This window comes from Ranitomeya variabilis, chromosome 2 (genome assembly GCF_051348905.1).
Source record: "Ranitomeya variabilis isolate aRanVar5 chromosome 2, aRanVar5.hap1, whole genome shotgun sequence".
In the NCBI taxonomy this organism is placed as follows: domain Eukaryota; kingdom Metazoa; phylum Chordata; class Amphibia; order Anura; family Dendrobatidae; genus Ranitomeya; species Ranitomeya variabilis.
Window position 1 is genome coordinate 14,828,981 of NC_135233.1, and position 21,317 is coordinate 14,850,297.

At 45.0% G+C, this 21,317-nt stretch overlaps 1 protein-coding gene across 1 annotated transcript in view; it reads left to right on the forward strand.

Moving 5' to 3' along the window:
• GLP1R (glucagon like peptide 1 receptor) overlaps positions 1 to 21,317 on the forward strand; it is a 385,527-nt gene that overhangs the window by 150,387 nt on the left and 213,823 nt on the right. Inside the window, exon 3 of the mRNA XM_077282033.1 lies at positions 13,789 to 13,896. Coding sequence (XP_077138148.1) covers positions 13,789 to 13,896 — 108 coding nt within the window. The remainder of the gene's footprint in view (positions 1 to 13,788; positions 13,897 to 21,317) is intronic.

Sequence of the window (21,317 nt, forward strand, 5' to 3'; positions counted from 1 at the left end):
TCCATCTATAGGGGTATTTAGTCCTTCGGCTGTGTCGAGGTGTCTAGGGTATTTTAGGCACACCCCACTGCTACTTCTAGTTGCGGTGTTAGTTCAGGATTTGCGGTCAGTACAGGTTCCACCGACTCCAGAGAAAGTTTCATGCGGCTCCAAGGTCACCGGATCATAACAGTACCAGTGGCCAATAATGAGTTAAATGCATCTCAGAAGAAGGGAAGAAAGGTGTTGAGACATTTTTTTTTCTGTAGCCTGCTTTTGTCTTTTCTTCCCTCTTTTTCTCTGGGTGGCTGAGGAGTCTTGTGCCAGCATGGATGTTCAGGAATTAGCTTCTCGTGTAGACCAGCTTGCTGCTAGGGTACAGGGTATTTCTGATTATATTGTTCAGACTCCTGCTTTAGAGTCGAAGATTCCTACTCCTGATTTGTTGTTTGGTGATAGGTCCAAATTTTTGGGTTTTAAAAACAATTATAAACTGTTTTTTGCTCTGAGACCGCGATCCTCCGGTGATTCCATTCAGCAGGTTAAAATTGTCATCTCCCTGCTGCGTGGCGATCCTCAGGATTGGGCATTTTCCCTGGAATCTGGGAATCCGGCCTTGCTTAATGTAGATTCCTTTTTTTCAGGCTTTAGGATTATTATATGATGAACCTAATTCTGTGGATCAAGCGGAGAAAACCTTGTTGGCCCTGTCTCAGGGTCAAGAGGCGGCAGAATTGTATTGTCAGAAATTTAGAAAATAGTCTGTGTTGACTAAATGGAATGATGATGCTTTGGGGCAATTTTCAGAAAGGGTCTTTCTGAATCCGTTAAAGATGTTATGGTGGGGTTTCCCACGCCCGTCGGTCTGAGTGATTCTATGTCTTTGGCCATTCAGATTGATCGGCGTTTGCGGGAGCGTAGAACTGTGCGCGCTGTGGCGTCGTCCTTAGAGCAAAGTCCTGAGCCAATGCAGTGTGATAGGATTTTGTCTAGAACGGAACGACAAGGATTCAGACGTCAGAATAGGTTGTGTTTTTATTGTGGCGATGCTTCTCATGTAATTTCAGTCTGCCCTAAGTGGACAAAAAGGATCGCTAGTTCATTTACCATCAGTACTGTACAACCTAAATTTCTGTTATCGGTGTCCTTGATCTGCTCATTGTCATCATTTTCTGTCATGGCGTTTGTGGATTCAGGCGCCGCCTTGAACTTAATGGATTTTGAGTTTGCCAGGCATTGTGGTTTTCCCTTGCAGCCTTTGCAGAACCCTATTCCTTTAAGGGGCATTGATGCTACACCTTTGGCTAAAAATAAGCCCCAGTTTTGGACACAGGTGACCATGCACATGGCGCCAGCCCATCAGGAAGATTGTCGATTTCTGGTGTTGCATAATTTGCATGATGCTATTGTGCTGGGTTTTCCATGGTTGCAGGTACATAATCCTGTGTTGGATTGGAAATCTATGTCTGTGACTAGTTGGGGTTGTCAGGGGGTTCATAATGATGTTCCTTTGATGTCAATCTCCTCTTCTTCCTCTTCTGAAATTCCAGAGTTTTTGTCTGATTTTCAGGATGTATTCGATGAGCCCAAGTCCAGTTCCCTTCCACCGCACAGGGACTGTGATTGTGCGATTGACTTGATTCCAGGCAGTAAGTTTCCTAAGGGCCGACTTTTCAACCTGTCTGTGCCTGAACATACCGCCATGCGGAGTTATGTTAAGGAGTCTTTGGAGAAAGGGCATATTCGGCCATCTTCTTCACCGTTGGGAGCAGGTTTTTTTTTTGTTGCTAAGAAGGATGGCTCCTTGAGACCTTGTATTGATTATCGCCCCTTGAATAAGATCACGGTCAAGTTTCAATACCCTTTACCTTTGCTTTCTGATTTGTTTGCCAGGATTAAGGGGGCTAGTTGGTTTACTAAGATTGACCTTCGAGGGGCATATAATCTTGTTTGTATTAAGCAGGGTGATGAATGGAAAACTGCGTTTAATACGCCCGAAGGCCATTTTGAATACCTTGTGATGCCATTCGGACTCTCTAATGCTCCATCTGTTTTTCAGTCCTTCATGCATGATATATTTCGGAATTATCTTGATAAATTCATGATTGTATATTTGGACGATATTTTGATTTTTTCCGATGATTGGAAGTCTCATGTGGAACAGGTCAGGATGGTATTTCAGATCCTTCGTGATAATGCCTTGTTTGTGAAGGGGTCTAAGTGTCTCTTTGGAGTGCAGAAGGTTTCTTTTTTGGGCTTTATTTTTTCTCCCTCATCTATGGAGATGGATCCGGTTAAGCTTCAGGCCATTCATGATTGGATTCAACCCACATCCGTGAAGAGCCTTCAGAAATTTTTGGGCTTTGCTAATTTTTATCGCCGTTTCATTGCTAACTTCTCCAGTGTGGTTAAACCCTTGACTGATTTGACGAAAAAAGGCGCTGATGTGACGAATTGGTCCTCTGCGGCTGTCTCTGCCTTTCAGGAGCTTAAACTCCGATTTACTTCTGCTCCGGTGTTGCGCCAACCAGATGTTTCTCTTCCGTTTCAGGTTGAGATTGATGCTTCTGAGATTGGGGCAGGGGCTGTTTTGTCTCAGAGGGATTCTGTTGGTTCTTTGATGAAACCGTGTGCCTTCTTCTCCCGCAAGTTTTCGCCTGCTGAACGCAATTATGATGTCGGCAATCGGGAGTTGTTGGGTATGAAGTGGGCGTTTGAGGAGTGGCGACATTGGCTTGAGGGAGCTAAGCACCGTATTGTGGTCCTGACCGATCATAAGAATTTGATTTACCTCGAGTCTGCCAAACGGCTGAGTCCTAGACAGGCTCAATGGTCCTTGTTTTTTTCCCGTTTTGATTTCGTGGTTTCGTATCTTCCGGGTTCTAAGAATATTAAGGCTGATGCCCTCTCTAGGAGTTTTTTGCCTGATTCTCCTGAGGTCCTTGAACCAGTCGGCATTCCGAAAGAAGGGGTGGTCCTTTCTGTCATTTCCCCTGATTTACGGCGGGTTCTTCAGGAATTTCAGGCTGATAGACCTGACCGCTGTCCTGTGGGGAAATTGTTTGTTCCTGACAGATGGACTAGTAGAGTGATTTCTGAGGTTCACTGTTCTGTGTTGGCTGGTCATCCTGGTATTTTTGGCACAATTCAGTGCTATTCTTTGTGTTTTCTTGTCCAGCTTAGATTGTGTCAGTATTTTCTCAGTCTTGTTGGATTCTCTGGAGTGGCAGATATACATTCCATGTCTTTAGTTAGATTGTGGAACTTTTTGTATTATCTGCTGTGGATATTTTTGGAAGGGTTTTAATACTGACCGCCTAGTAATCTGTCCTATCCTTTCGTATTTAGCTAGAGTGGCCTCTTTTGCTAAATCCTGTTTTCTACCTGCGTGTGTCTTTTCTCCTTCTCACAGTCATTATTCGTGGGGGGCTGCCTATCCTTTGGGGGTCTGCTCTGAGGCAAGGTAGCATTCCTATTTCCATCTATAGGGGTATTTAGTCCTCCGGCTGTGTCGAGGTGTCTAGGGTATTTTAGGCACACCCCACGGCTACTTCTAGTTGCGGTGTTAGTTCAGGATTTGCAGTCAGTACAGGTTCCACCGACTCCAGAGAAAGTTTCATGCGGCTCCAAGGTCACCAGATCATAACACAGGTTGCTCAGTGAGCTGACATTCGGTTTGGTCACTAGTAGGATGGATGTTAGCTGTTTTTCAGAGTGGACATCAGCTCCGGAGAAAGGGGGAGAAATGGCTCATAAGTGAGGGAAAAAAAAGCATATTTCTCCTAAGATATATTGCAAAGTTTCTTATATTCACGTGCGGTATTCATTTTTGCAAAGTCTGTTAAAACAAAAGCGACTATTTACTAATAAAACTTTATGCCTCATATTGGTATAGGATTATGTAAATGAGGTTTTCAAGAAACCAGAGCACGTTTATAAAAAAATCACACATAAAGTGGGGGAAATAAGTATTTGCAATGAAAAGTATTTGATCCCTTGCTGATTTTGTAAGTTTGCCCACTGACAAAGACATGAACAGTCTATAATTTTAAGGGTAGGTTAATTTTAACATTGAGCAATAGAATATCAAAAATAAAATCCAGAAAATCACATTGTATAAATTATAAAAATTTGCATTTTGAAATGAGAAATAAGTATTTGATCCCTCAGGCAAATGTTATGGTTCTCAATGGCAAGAGAACATAGCCCAGCAAACATAAGTACTAGCTCTTGGAAGGATGGAAACTAAACTGACCATGAACTAAACCTGCTGCACAACTAACAGTAGCCGGGTAGCGTTGCCTACGTTTTTTATCCCTAGACGCCCAGCGCCGGCCGGAGGACTAACTAATCCTGGCAGAGGAAAATATAGTCCTGGCTCACCTCTAGAGAAATTTCCCCGATAGGCAGACAGAGGCCCCCACATATATTGGCGGTGATTTTAGATGAAATGACAAACGTAGTATGAAAATAGGTTTAGCAAAATTGAGGTCCGCTTACTAGATAGCAGGAAGACAGAAAGGGCACTTTCATGGTCAGCTGAAAACCCTATCAAAATACCATCCTGAAATTACTTTAAGACTCTAGTATTAACTCATAACATCAGAGTGGCAATTTCAGATCACAAGAGCTTTCCAGACACAGAAACGAAACTACAGCTGTGAACTGGAACAAAATGCAAAAACAAACGAGGACTAAAGTCCAACTTAGCTGGGAGTTGTCTAGCAGCAGGAACATGCACAGAAAGGCTTCTGATTACAATGTTGACCGGCATGGAAGTGACAGAGGAGCAAGGTTAAATAGCGACTCCCACATCCTGATGGAAACAGGTGAACAGAGGGGATGATGCACACCAGTTCAATTCCACCAGTGGCCACCGGGGGAGCCCAAAATCCAATTTCACAACAGGCAAACAAGACTTAATACTTGGTGGCAAAACCCTTGTTGGCAAACCCAGCAGTCAGACTTTTTTTGTAGTTGATGATGTGGTTTGCGCACATGTCAGGAGGAATTTTGCTCCACTCCTCTTTGCAGATCATCTCTAAATTATTAAGATTTTGAGGCTGTCGCTTGGCAACTTGGAGCTTCAGCTCCCTCCATAAGTTTTCTATGGAATGGAGGCCTGGAGACTGGCTAGGCCACTCCATTACCTTAATGTGCTTCTTTTTGAGCCCTTCCTTTGTTGCCTTGGCTGTATGTTTTGGGTCATTTTCTTGCTTGAAGACCCAGCCACGAACCATTTCCTGGCGGAGGGAAGCAGGTTGTCACTCAGGATTTTACGGTACATGGCTCCATCGATTCTCTCATTGATACAGTGAAGTCGTCCTGTGCCCTTAGCAGAGAAACACCCCCAAAACATAATGTTTCCACCTCCATGCTTGACAGTAAGGATGGTGTTCTTTGGGTCATAAGCAGCATTTCTCTTCCTCCAAACACGGCGAGTTGAGTTAATGCCAAAGACTTCAATGTTTGTCTCATCTGACCACAGCACCTTCTCCCAATCACTCACAGAATCATCCAGGTGTTCATTGGCAAACTTCAGATGGGCTGCACATGTGCCTTCTTGAGCAGGGGGACCTGCAGGATTTTACACCTTTACGGCGTAATGTGTTACCAATGGTTTTCTTGGTGACTGTGGTCCCAGCTGCCTTGAGATCATTAACAAGTTCCCCCTGTGTAGTTTTAGGCTGATCTGTCACCTTCCTCGTGATCAAAGATACCCCACGAGGTGAGATTCTGCATGGTGCCCCAGATCGATGTCGATTGACAGCATCTTACTTATGGTTTTGTAGCCCATTCCAGCTTTGTGCAGGTCTATGATCCTGTCCCTGACTTCCTTATACAGCTCTTTAGTCTTGCCCATGTTGTGGAGGTTAGAGTCTGACTGATTAATTGAGTCTGTGGACAGGAGTCTTGTATAAAGGTGACTATGTAAGACAGCTGTCTGTAATGCAGGTAGCGAGTTGATTAGGAGAGTCTAACTGATCTGTGGGAGCCAGAACTCGTAATGCTTGGTAGGGGATCAAATACTTATTTCTCACTGCAAAATAAATTTATATAATTTATACAATGTAATTTCCTGGATTTTATTTTTGATATTCTCTCTCAATATTAAAATTAACCTACCCTTAAAATTATAGACTAATCATGTCTTTGTCAGTGAGTAAACTTCAGCAAGCGATCAAATACTTATTTCCCCCACTATATATATAGCGACAATGCAAAACACTGTGAGAATGAGACGTAGTCAGGACCTCACCCGGGATTTATTCTGGACATTGCCGCATATCTCCAGGTCACCTCTTCACAGGATTCTGTGCTGCAGATTTGTTGTGTAAATCCCGAGGGGCCGATACATAATAACCTCTTATGTTACTGTATATATTAGTTCATGGCACATTTATATCTAATAAACTGCAGTGCAGAGTGATGGGACTGAGTAATCCCTCCGATTGTTACAGGCGCTGACCTTTGATATACCCAATAACAGCAGATAATGGATTCTTGGGCTGCAGAGTTTACATCTCGGTGTCGGAGTTGTGATCTTTATAATTCATCGCTATAATGTGTCATTCACCTCCAGCGTTGATGGATTTCTGAGCAAAATAGAAAGATGGAAATGGAAAGATCTGCAGCTTTCTAATAGACTTTGTGTTAATTCATAACATTGTCAAGGTTTCTGCCTGATGTCCGTGAATAAGAATATTCTAGTTTTTATCCTAAAGCTGAAAACCTGTGGAAATGTAACGTTCTCACATCATCTGTGAAAGAAATACGTCAGCAGCTCCTGGTAGATTGTTACAATGTATCAATATAGGTAAAATATAGCAATCTGGAGTTCAGGATCTCGACTTCACAGAAAGTTATCTATCCTGGAAACAATTGTATCAGCTCTCAAACTATTACACTGCCCCTATATGCAAGAATGTAATTACTATAATACTGCTCCTATGTACAAGAATATAACTACTATAATACTGTCCCTATGTACAATAATATAACTACTATAATACTGCTCCTATGTACAATAATATAACTACTATAATACTGCCCCTATGTACAGGAATATAACTACTATAATACTGTCCCTATGTACAATAATATAACTACTATAATACTGCTCCTATGTACAATAATATAACTACTATAATACTGCCCCTATGTACAGGAATATAACTACTATAACTACTATAATACTGCTCCTATGTACAAGAATATAACTACTATAATACTGCTCCTATGTACAAGAATATAACTACTATAATACTGCCCCTATGTATAAGAATATAACTACTATAATACTGCCCCTATGTACAAGAATATAACTACTATAATACTGCTCCTATGTACAAGAATATAACTACTATAATACTGCCCCTATGTACAAGAATATAACTACTATAATACTGCCCCTATGTACAAGAATATAACTACTATAATACTGCCCCCTATGTACAAGAATATAATTACTATAATACTGCTCCTATATACAAGAATATAACTACTATAATACTGCCCCTATGTACAAGAATATAACTACTATATTACTGCTCCTATGTACAAGAATATAACTACTATAATACTGCCCCCTATGTACAAGAATATAATTACTATAATACTGCTCCCTATGTACAAGAATATAACTACTATAATACTGCCCCTATGTACAAGAATATAACTACTATAATACTGCTCCTATGCAGGGCTGCCACTAGAAATTTCGGGTCCCCATAATGGCAAAATTTCCGGGGCCCCCTTGAGACTCCGCCCAGGCTCCACCCCAGCCCCGCCTCCACGTTCCACCCCTCAAACTGTCCACAGTCCCACCGCTTTCTCTTGGAAAATCTCCACTTCTCACCTATCACACATTGACAGTTCCCATCACCAGATCACGCATGTAGCCGGCAGTTTTTTTTTTGGCCAATAGATTTTTTTAAGCCACCAAAATGACAAGGTAGACACTTTTGGCCGGGCCCTACTCTACTGTAACCTATTAAATATTTGTTAAAATATGCAGTACAATTTAGGTATATTTTTATTTTTCAATTTTTAAAATGACCTATAATACCACATACAAGGAACAAATACCAGACACCATATTATCACCACAGTGACCTATAATACTATCTACAAGGAACAAATACCACAACATCATGACCAGACCACATATTACCACCACATAGTGACTGAATACTACAATACTGATCAATAATAAAAAAAACCACAATACTATCACCATAAGTGCCATTATACACAGGAGATCTGTACTTAGTATGCAGTGTCTGTGTACAGGTAATACAGTGATCACCAGTGACATTATACACAGGAGCTCTGTATACAGTCTATAGGTAATCCAGTGATCACTGGTGATATTATACACAGGAGCTCTGTATATAGTATACAGTGTATAGTGTCAATGTATAGGTAACACTGACTCACCAGTGACGTCTCTAGGTGAAGTCCTTCATCTTTCATCCCGCACAGACCGCCATCACTTCATGCAGCCAGGACTCGTTTCTGCAGGAAATAACAGTTATCTCGAGTTCCACTTGCAGAACACATTACTTAATTTTCCCAACTTCTACATTACACCACATGAAGAAGGCGACATAGTATCACTCTACACAGTAATAGGACCGCCCCTCCATTTAAAACAGTGTCCTCAAAAAATAAAATAAATACATCACTGCAGTAATAATATCCCTTAATTAGCCCCTATGGTAATAATATTCGCCATCCTGGCCCCGTGTGTCTCATTACTGGGGTCAGCCATATGTTCTCCCATCCTGCCCTAATGAGTATCCATCCTGCCCCATATGATCTCCCCATCCTGCCCCATCTGTCTCCATCGTATCCATCCTGCCCCATGATCCTGCCCCATCTGTCTCCAATCCTGCCTCCAGTGTCTCCAATCATGCCCGTATCACCATTCTGCTCCGTCTCCAATCAGGCCCCCATTTCTGCAATCATGCCCCCTGTGTCTCAATTCTGCTCCATGTTTCCATTCCTGCCCCAGTGTCTCCAGTCATGCCCCAGTGTCTCCAGTCATGCCCCAGTGTCTCCAGTCATGCCATGTCTGTCATCCTGCCCCGTGTCTCCAATCAAGCCCTCTTTTTCCTTTCTGCCCCCCCGTGTCCAGCTTTCTGCCCCCGTGTCCAGCTTTCTGCCCCCGTGTCCAGCTTTCTGCCCCCGTGTCCAGCTTTCTGCACCCCGTGTCCAGCTTTCTGCACCCCGTGTCCAGCGTTCTGCCCCCCGTGTCCAGCGTTCTGCCCCCCGTGTCCAGCGTTCTGCCCCCCGTGTCCAGCGTTCTGCCCCCCCGTGTCCAGCGTTCTGCCCCCCCGTGTCCAGCGTTCTGCCCCCCCGTGTCCAGCGTTCTGCCCCCCGTGTCCAGCGTTCTGCCCCCCGTGTCCAGCGTTCTGCCCCCCGTGTCCAGCGTTCTGCCCCCGTGTCCAGCGTTCTGCCCTCCGTGTCCAGCGTTCTGCCCCCCCGTGTCCAGCGTTCTGCCCTCCTGTGTCCAGCGTTCTGCCCCCCCTGTGTCCAGCGTTCTGCCCTCCTGTGTCCAGCGTTCTGCCCTCCTGTGTCCAGCGTTCTGCCCTCCTGTGTCCAGCGTTCTGCCCTCCTGTGTCCAGCGTTCTGCCCCCTCCTGTGTCCAGCGTTCTGCCCCCTCCTGTGTCCAGCGTTCTGCCCTCCTGTGTCCAGCGTTCTGCCCTCCTGTGTCCAGCGTTCTGCCCCCCCTGTGTCCAGCGTTCTGCCCCCCCTGTGTCCAGCGTTCTGCCCTCCTGTGTCCAGCGCTCTGCCCCCTGTGTCCAGCGCTCTGCCCCCTGTCCTTTCTGCCCCCCGTGTCCAGCGCTCTGCCCCGTCCTTTCTGCCCCCTGTCCAGCGTTCTGCCCCCCTGTGTCCAGCGCTCTGCCCCCTGTCCTGCGTTCTGCCCCCCTGTGTCCAGCGCTCTGCCCCCTGTCCTTTCTGCCCTCCTGTGTCCAGCGTTCTGCCCCCGTGTCCAGCGTTCTGCCCCCTCCTGTGTCCAGCGTTCTGCCCCCTCCTGTGTCCAGCGCTCTGCCCCCTGTGTCCAGCGTTCTGCCCTCCTGTGTCCAGCGTTCTGCCCCCCCTGTGTCCAGCGTTCTGCCCCCCCTGTGTCCAGCGTTCTGCCCCCCGTGTCCAGCGTTCTGCCCTCCTATGTCCAGCGTTCTGCCCCCCGTGTCCAGCGTTCTGCCCCCTCCTGTGTCCAGCGCTCTGCCCCCGTGTCCAGCGTTCTGCCACCCTGTGTCCAGCGCTCTGCCCCCTGTCCTTTCTGCCCCCCGTGTCCAGCGTTCTGCCCCCTGTCCTTTCTGCCCCCGTGTCCAGCGTTCTGCCCCCCTGTGTCCAGCGCTCTGCCCCCTGTCCTTTCTGCCCCCCGTGTCCAGCGTTCTGCCCCCTGTCCTTTCTGCCCCTGTGTCCAGCGTTCTGCCCCCTCCTGTGTCCAGCGTTCTGCCCCCCTGTGTCCAGCGTTCTGCCCCCCTGTGTCCAGCGTTCTGCCCCCCTGTGTCCAGCGTTCTGCCCTCCTGTGTCCAGCGTTCTGCCCCGGGCCCCCCCCCCGGATCGCCGCTCTGAGTAAAAAAAAAAAAAAAACAAGCTCTACTTACCTCCCGCGCTCCTGCTTTCTCCAAGCAGCTGCAGCGTGCACTCGCCGGCGACTGACAATGACGTCAGACGCCGGCGACATGCACGCTGCGGCTGACGTCAGCTGCCAGCCTCAGATTGGCTGGCGGCTGTTAACTATTGACGTGCGGGCACGGGCCCGCACGTCAGTAGCGCTGCAGCGCCGGCCGCAGCTAAGGGCCCGGTTCAGCCTGCGGCTGCCGGTAGGGGCCCGGTGGGCAGATGAGACCGGGCCCGATGCGGGCCCTCTCTGCCCACCGGGCCCCATACGCCAGTCACGGCTGTAATGCCCTGATGGCGGCCCTGCTCCTATGTACAAGAATATAACTACTATAATACTGCCCCTATGTACAAGAATATAACTACTATAATATTGCTCCTATGTACAAGAATATAACTACTATAATACTGCCCCTATGTACAAGAATATAACTACTATAATACAGCCCCTATGTACAAGAATATAACTACTATAATACTGCCCCTATGTACAAGAATATAACTACTATAATACTGCCCCCTATGTACAAGAATATAACTACTATAATACTGCCCCTATGTACAAGAATATAACTACTATAATACTGCTCCTATGTACAAGAATATAACTACTATAATACTGCCCCCTATATACAAGAATATATCTACTATAATACTGCTCCTATGTACAAGAATATAACTACTATAATATTGCTCCTATGTACAAGAATATAACTACTATAATACTGCTCCTATGTACAAGAAAATAACTACTATAATACTGCCCCTATGTACAAGAATATAACTACTATAATACTGCCCCTATGTACAAGAATATAACTACTATAATACTGCCCCTATGTACAAGAATATAACTACTATAATACTGCTCCTATGTACAAGAATATAACTACTATAATACTGCCCCTATGTACAAGAATATAACTACTATAATACTGCTCCTATGTACAAGAATATCACTACTATAACACTGCTCCTATGTACAGGAATATAACTACTATAATACTGCTCCTATGTACAAGAATATAACTACTATAATACTGCTCCTATGTACAAGAATATAACTACTATAATACTGCCCCTATGTACAAGAATATAACTACTATAATACTGCTCCTATGTACAAGAATAGAACTACCATAATACTGCTCCTATGTACAAGAATATCACTACTATAACACTGCTCCTATGTACAAGAATATAACTACTATAATACTGCCCTTATGTACAAGAATATAACTACTATAATACTGCTCCCTATGTACAAGAATATAACTACTATAATACTGCCTCTATGTACAAGAATATAACTACTATAATACTGCTCCTATGTACAAGAATATAACTACTATAATACTGCCCCCTATATACAAGAATATATCTACTATAATACTGCTCCTATGTACAAGAATATAACTACTATAATATTGCTCCTATGTACAAGAATATAACTACTATAATATTGCTCCTATGTACAAGAATATAACTACTATAATACTGCTCCTATGTACAAGAATATAACTACTATAATACTGCCCTTATGTACAAGAATATAACTACTATAATACTGCCCCTATATACAAGAATATAACTACTATAATACTGCTCTTATGTACAGGAATATAACTACTATAATACTGCCCTTATGTACAAGAATATAACTACTATAATACTGCCCCTATGTACAAGAATATAACTACTATAATACTGCTCCCTATGTACAAGAATATAACTACTATAATACTGATCCTATGTACAAGAATATAACTACTATAATACTGCCCCTATGTACAAGAATATAACTACTATAATACTGCCCCCTATGTACAAGAATATAACTACTATAATACTGCTCCTATGTACAAGAATATAACTACTATAATACTGCCCCTATGTACAAGAATATAACTACTATAATACTGCCCCCTATGTACAAGAATATAACTACTATAATACTGCCCCTATGTACAAGAATATAACTACTATTATACTGCTCCTATGTACAAGAATATCACTACTATAATACTGCTCCTATGTACAAGGATGTATCTACTATAATACTGCTCCTATGTACAAGAATATAACTACTATAATACTGCTCCTATGTACAAGAATATAACTACTATAATACTGCTCCTATGTACAAGAATATAACTACTATAATACTGCTCCTATGTACAAGAATATAACTACTATAATACTGCCCCTATGTACAAGAATATAACTACTATAATACTGCTCCCTATGTACAAGAATATAACTACTATAATACTGCTCCTATGCACAAGAATATAACTACTATAATACTGCTCCTATGTACAAGAATATAACTACTATAATACTGCCCTTATGTACAAGAATATAACTACTATAATACTGCCCTTATGTACAAGAATATCACCACTATAATACTGCTCCCTATGTACAAGAATATAACTACTATACTACTGCCCTTATGTACAAGAATATAACTACTATAATACTGCCCCTATGTACAAGAATATAACTACTATAATACTGCCCCTATGTACAACAATATAACTACTATAATACTGCCCCATGTACAAGAATATAACTACTATACTACTGCCCTTATGTACAAGAATATAACTACTATAATACTGCCCCTATGTACAAGAATATAACTACTATAATACTGCCCCTATGTACAACAATATAACTACTATAATACTGCCCCATGTACAAGAATATAACTACTATAATACTGCCCCTATGTACAAGAATATAACTACTATAATACTGCCCTTATGTACAAGAATATAACTACTATAATACTGCCCCTATGTACAAGAATATAACTACTATAATACTGCTCCTATGTACAAGAATATAACTACTATAATACTGCTCCTATATATAAGAATATAACTACTATAATACTGCTCCTATATATAAGAATATAACTACTATAATACTGCCTCCTATGTACAAGAATATAACTACTATAATACTGCTCCTATGTACAAGAATATAACTACTATAATACTGCCCTTATGTACAAGAATATCACCACTATACTACTCCTATAGAAACCGTATACAATTCCCTTGATTTCTATGATGATATAATCTTCATGTCTCAGAGATATTTATTACTTTTGATTTTATTTTTCCTGTGTATTTTTTTCTGTTCACATTTTGCTTTTCTCTGCAGGAAGGTTTTGTAACAGAACGTTTGATGATTACGCTTGCTGGCCTGATGGAGTTCCTGGGACATATGTTAATGTTTCCTGCCCGTGGTACCTTCCCTGGGCGCACAAAGGTGAGATCCGCCATCGCTTTCTTCATTTCGGGCTGAAGACGCCTGTAGCGTTGCACGGAGGAACGTTTCACGTGTGACACAATACGGAGCTGACACTTCTTGTCCTGTTGATAGTTTTATGCTCCGGGCACATTGGGGGGCACATTGGGGGGCGTCCCGCGGGGCTTCCGTGCAGCTGCGGAGGAGCATTTATCTTTATGTTACAGCAGTGGAATTAAATGAGAACAATGTTCTTGTGACTTTATATTGAAGCCGTAGAATGTTGTAATCCGCAGACTTGTCTCTCAAGTTTTTATCCACTTTTTTTTGTCAATCCTTCTTAATGCTGTATTCGCCTCCCGCGCTGTCGCAGTTCCTGTGATGTCGGCGCCAGGTCTCCCGCTGCGCCTGTGACCATGTAAGGCTACGTTCACATTAGCGTTAAGCTAATGTGCGTCGGGTTTGCGTCGGCGACGCAGCGGCGACGCATGCGTCATGCGCCCCCTATACTTAACATGGGGGACGCATGCGTTTTTTTTTGTTGCGTTGTGCCACACATGCGTCTTTTTTGCCGCAAGCGTCGGACCAAGAAAACGCAACAAGTTGCATTTTTCTTGCGTCCGATTTTCGGCAAAAAACGACGCATGCGTCGCAAAACGCAGCGTTTTTGCGTGCATTTTGCCGCGTTTTTGCGTGCGTTGTGCGTTGCGTCGCCGACGCAGCGGCGCACAACGCTAGTGTGAACGTAGCGGTTATGCAGTTACGTCTTCTTCGCTCACATTGTCGCTTGGACGCGCGGTGGAGGCGCGAGCGCTGCGATCCATTAGCGGATGATGGATTGTAAGACTTTCATGAAACAATGTCACGCGAGCGCTGGGAGACCTGCGGCCGACATCTCCACAGTGGCGCTGGTGCAGGGGATAAGCCTGCAGTGCTGCCATTTTTGGGGACTTTGGTTTTTGCAGCGTTCCCTGAGCAAGAACATTATTCTTCAGGTTTCTTCGGGTTTTTTTTTTTTTAATTCAAGTAACTTTAAAAAATTCTGAACTTTGAAAACTAAAATTTGGTTTGAGTCGTCATTCTGAGATCTGTAACTTCTCTGTATTCCCGTTGATGCAGTTGGGTGAGGGGCTGTTTTGTGATGATTTTGGGACATGTGTTGTGTTTTTTATTTAATTTTTGTGGGAAGTGCGGTAGCTAAAAAAGCAAATTCTGTTTTTTTTAAAAAAAATGTCTACATTTTAGCAGTTACCTCTGATAGATCTGACTTCTGTAGATGCACAGCTTTTATTTCTGTAATAAAACTTAAAACTTAACTTTTAATGATGGGGGTCCTCAGTAGACCCTCAGCTGCCCTGTTAAACCATTATGACACAGAATAGTGGGGAAATGCACTGTTGGGATAATTCCGTTTTTCTTTTTTAATAAATTTGCACACATGTCTACATCTCTGTTTTTCTTTCAGACAAGATGGGGTGCAGAGTGTTCATTAATGAGAAAAAAATGAATTTTTTGAATTTACCAAATGGCTGCAATGAAACAAAGAGTGAAAAATGTAAAGGGGTCTGAATACTTTCCGTACCCGCTGTTAATATATAAAACTTCACACATCATCCTAACAACTCCTTTGTTGCCTCGACATCTTCTTTGTCCCAGTCTCCCCCTACAAGAGGACTGTGATTGTGCTGAGATCTGCAGCAGGAGGGAGGTCCAGTGCGCTGCAGCAGGTACAGAGAACCCAGCGCTGCCCTGATGGCCCCACCCTGAGCCCCCACGGGACGTTCTGTACATACAGTGCTGGAGGTGATGATTGGTGAGGGCCAAGAAGGTGATGGTAACGATTATGAGGCTTGTAGTCATGATAATGGTGGTGATAATGGCTGTCGTGCAGGGCCGGCCCGAGAGATTACGGCGCCCTAGTCGAAACTATTTTGTTGCGCCCCTACTACTTTTAACATACCTCCCAACTTTTGAAGATGGGAAAGAGGGACAAAGTTTGGGCCGCGGCAAATTTTAGGCCACGCCTCTGACCACACCCATTCATAACTAGCCACACCCATATCCATGTCCCAACCACACCCATTTAGCGCTGCTGATCACACTGTTTCATAAAGAATAATTATAAACAAAAAAATATGGGCACACAGTGCTCCATACTGTATAATGGCCACACATGATGCTCCATACTGTATAATGGCCACACATGATGCTCCATACTTTATAATGGCCCCACATGATGCTCCACACTGTATAATGGCCCCACATGATGCTCAATACTGTATAATAGCCGCACATGATGCTCCATACTGTATAATGACTGCACATGATGCTCCATACTGTATAATGACCGCACATGATGCTCCATACTGTATAATGGCCACACATGATGCTCCATACTGTATAATGGCCACACAGTGCTCCATACTGTATAATGGCCACACAATGCTCCATACTGTATAATGGCCACACATGATGCTCCATACTGTATATTGGCAGCACATGATGCTCCATACTGTATAATGACCACACATGATGCTCCATACTGTATATTGGCCGCACATGATGCTCCATACTGTATAATGGCCACACATGATGCTCCATACTGTATAATGGCTGCACATGATGCTCCATACTGTATAATGGCTGCACATGATGCTCCATACTGTATATTGACCGCACATGATGCTCCATACTGTATAATGACCGCACATGATGCTCCATACTGTATAATGACCGCACATGATGCTCCATACTGTATAATGGCCGCACATGATGCTCCATACTGTATAATCACCGCACATGATGCTCCATACTGTATAATGGCCACACATGATGCTCCATACTGTATAATGACAGCACATGATGCTCCATACTGTATAAAGGCCACACATGATGCTCCATACTGTATAATGGCCACACAGTGCTCCATATTGTATAATGGCCACACAATGCTCCATACTGTATAATGGCCACACATGATGCTCCATACTGTATATTGGCCGCACATGATGCTCCATACTGTATAATGACCACACATGATGCTCCATACTGTATATTGGCCACACAGTGCTCCATACTGTATAATGACCACACATGATGCTCCATACTGTATATTGGCCACACATGATACTTTGTACCGTATAATGGCCACACATAGCTACTCCTACACACGTGGCTGCGCTCCATACACACGCGCTCCGCTCCATACACCTCATACACACACAACTCTGCTCCGTACACCTCATACACACACGGCTCCGCTCCATACACCTCATACACATTCAGCTCCGCTCCATACACCTTTTGCCTTTTGAAAAGATTTTTTATAATTTTTTCTATTTTTTCTCTGGCGCCCCCTTTGGGTCGGCGCCCTAGGCGGCCGCCTAGTTCGCCTATACGTTCGGGCCGGCCCTGCTGTCGTGGTGATTCTGCTGGGACATCTGTGTGATGTGAGGTCCTATAGATTCAGGGCTTACTGCTACGGACCAGAACTGTGCGTGCAGCTCTGGATGTGACTAGAGGACAAGGCTGTGAAGATCACAATAAGATGTATGACACAGACGAGCAGACACAAATATTGATGTGTAACATTTGGGTCGGTCCCGTGGCGCTCGTAGCCTCCGATAATTGCACCCGCGATACTTCTATATAAAGCTTGGTATTTACGGGGCTGTGACAGTGACGAGTACGGGAGGATTTATCGCCATCCGTGCTCCCCTCCAGACGCGGCTCATCGGGGTGTGAGGAGCCGATCACTGCTGTAATCCGCCAGGATGAGGGACGCGGAAATATCAGCCGGTGATTGACAGACGCAGAGCGGCGACCGCCACATAATGTGTGCCAGCACCGCAAAATGTTACCCCATCAGCATCAGTATCACAGGGGTCAGCTCAGATACAGCAGCTCAGCATTAGTATCACAGAGGTCAGCTCAGATACAGCAGCTCAGCATCAGTATCACAGGGGTCAGCTCAGATACAGCAGCTCAGCATCAGTATCACAGGGGTCAGCTCAGATACAGCAGCTAAGCATCAGTATCACAGGGGTCAGCTCAGATACAGCATCACAGCATCAGTATCACTGGGGTCAGCTCAGATACAGCAGCTCAGCATCAGTATCACAGGGATCAGCTCAGATACAGCAGCTCAGCATCAGTATCACAGGGGTCAGCTCAGAAACAGCAGCTCAGCATCAGTATCACAGGGGTCAGCTCAGATACAGCATCACAGCATCAGTATCACTGGGGTCAGCTCAGATACAGCAGCTCAGCATCAGTATCACAGGGATCAGCTCAGATACAGCAGCTCAGCATCAGTATCACAGGGGTCAGCTCAGAAACAGCAGCTCAGCATCAGTATCACAGGGATCAGCTCAGATACAGCATCAGTATCACTGGGGTCAGCTCAGATACAGCAGCTCAGCATCAGTATCACAGGGATCAGCTCAGATACAGCAGCTCAGCATTAGTATCACAGGGGTCAGCTCAGATACAGCAGCTCAGCATCAGTATCACAGGGATCAGCTCAGATACAGCAGCTCAGCATCAGTATCACAGGGATCAGCTCAGATACAGCAGCTCAGCATCAGTATCACAGGGATCAGCTCAGATACAGCAGCTCAGCATCAGTATCACAGGGGTCAGCTCAGAAACAGCAGCTCAGCATCAGTATCACAGGGATCAGCTCAGACACAGCATCACAGCATCAGTATCACTGGGGTCAGCTCAGATACAGCAGCTCAGCACCAGTATCACAGGGATCAGCTCAGATACAGCAGCTCAGCATCAGTATCACAGGGATCAGCTCAGATACAGCATCACAGCATCAGTATCACTGGGGTAAGCTCAGATACAGCAGCTCAGCATCAGTATCACAGGGATCAGCTCAGATACAGCAGCTCAGCATCAGTATCACAGGGATCAGCTCAGATACAGCAGCTCAGCATCAGTATCACAGGGATCAGCTCAGATACAGCAGCTCAGCATTAGTATCACAGGGGTCAGCTCAGATACAGCAGCTCAGCATCAGTATCACAGGGATCAGCTCAGATACAGCAGCTCAGCATCAGTATCACAGGGATCAGCTCAGATACAGCAGCTCAGCATCAGTATCACAGGGATCAGCTCAGATACAGCAGCTCAGAATCAGTATCACAGGGGTCAGCTCAGATACAGAAGCTCAGCATCAGTATCACAGGGGTCAGCTCAGATACAGCAGCTCAGCATCAGTATCACAGGGATCAGCTCAGATACAGCAGCTCAGCATCAGTATCCCAGGGATCAGCTCAGGTACAGCAGCTCAGCATCAGTATCACAGGGATCAGCTCAGATACAGCATCACAGCATCAGTATCACTGGGGTCAGCTCAGATACAGCAGCTCAGCATCAGTATCACAGGGGTCAGCTCAGATACAGCAGCTCGGCATTAGTATCACCGGGATCAGCTCAGATACAGCAGCTCAGCATCAGTATCACAGGGGTCAGCTCAGATACAGCAGCTCAGCATCAGTATCACAGGGATCAGCTCAGATACAGCAGCTCAGCATCAGTATCACAGGGGTCAGCTCAGATACAGCAGCTCGGCATTAGTATCACCGGGATCAGCTCAGATACAGCATCACAGCATCAGTATCACAGGGGTCAGCTCAGATACAGCAGCTCAGCATCAGTATCACAGGGATCAGCTCAGATACAGCAGCTCAGCATCAGTATCACAGGGGTCAGCTCAGATACAGCAGCTCGGCATTAGTATCACCGGGATCAGCTCAGATACAGCATCACAGCATCAGTATCACAGGGGTCAGCTCAGATACAGCAGCTCAGCATCAGTATCACAGGGGTCAGCTCAGATACAGCAGCTCAGCATCAGTATCACAGGGATCAGCTCAGATACAGCAGCTCAGCATCAGTATCACAGGGATCAGCTCAGATACAGCAGCTCAGCATCAGTATCACAGGGATCAGCTCAGATACAGCAGCTCAGCATCAGTATCACAGGGGTCAGCTCAGAAACAGCAGCTCAGCATCAGTATCACAGGGATCAGCTCAGATACAGCATCACAGCATCAGTATCACTGGGGTCAGCTCAGATACAGCAGCTCAGCATCAGTATCACAGGGATCAGCTCAGATACAGCATCACAGCATCAGTATCACTGGGGTCAACTCAGATACAGCAGCTCAGCATCAGTATCACAGGGGTCAGCTCAGATACAGCAGTTCGGCATTAGTATCACCGGGATCAGCTCAGATACAGCAGCTCAGCATCAGTATCACAGGGGTCAGCTCAGATACAGCAGCTCAGCATCAGTATCACAGGGATCAGCTCAGATACAGCAGCTCAGCATCAGTATCACAGGGGTCAGCTCAGATACAGCAGCTCGGCATTAGTATCACCGGGATCAGCTCAGATACAGCAGCTCAGCATCAGTATCACAGGGGTCAGCTCAGATACAGCAGCTCAGCATCAGTATCACAGGGATCAGTTCAGATACAGCAGCTCAGCATCAGTATCACAGGGGTCAGCTCAGATACAGCAGCTCGGCATTAGTATCACCGGGATCAGCTCAGATACAGCATCACAGCATCAGTATCACTGGGGTCAGCTCAGATACAGCAGCTCAGCATCAGTATCACTGGGGTCAGCTCAGATACAGCAGCTCAGCATCAGTATCACAGGGATCAGCTCAGATACAGCAGCTCAGCATCAGTATCACAGGGGTCAGCTCAGATACAGCAGCTCAGCATCAGTATCACCGGGATCAGCTCAGATACAGCAGCTCAGCATCAGTATCACAGGGGTCAGCTCAGATACAGCAGCTCAGCATCAGTATCACAGGGATCAGCTCAGATACAGCAGCTCAGCATCAGTATCACAGGGATCAGCTCAGATACAGCAGCTCAGCATCAGTATCACAGGGATCAGCTCAGATACAGCAGCTCAGCATCAGTATCACAGGGGTCAGCTCAGATACAGCAGCTCAGCATCAGTATCACAGGGGTCAGCTCAGATACAGCAGCTCGGCATTAGTATCACAGGGATCAGCTCAGATACAGCAGCTCAGCATCAGTATCACCGGGATCAGCTCAGATACAGCAGCTCAGCATCAGTATCACAGGGATCAGCTCAGATAGTATCACACAGTATCACACAGGAGAGGATTAGATACACCACACTGTCCGTTGAGACTAGGGATGAGCGGATCCATGGAAGTTCAGGTTTGTTGAGTTCGGCCGAACTTTAGTAAAAAATTCAGTTCTGGTACATGAAATTTAACCAGAACCTCAACCCCATTGAAGACCCGGACTTGACCCGGACTTTAGAGCTGTAAAGTTCTCTCTCTCGCTCTCTTCCCCGGAACTCTGAACATTGCAACAGACTTCCGGAGAAAAGCATCGGACACTAAGGGTACTGTCACACTCTGCAACTTTCCAACGATCACGACC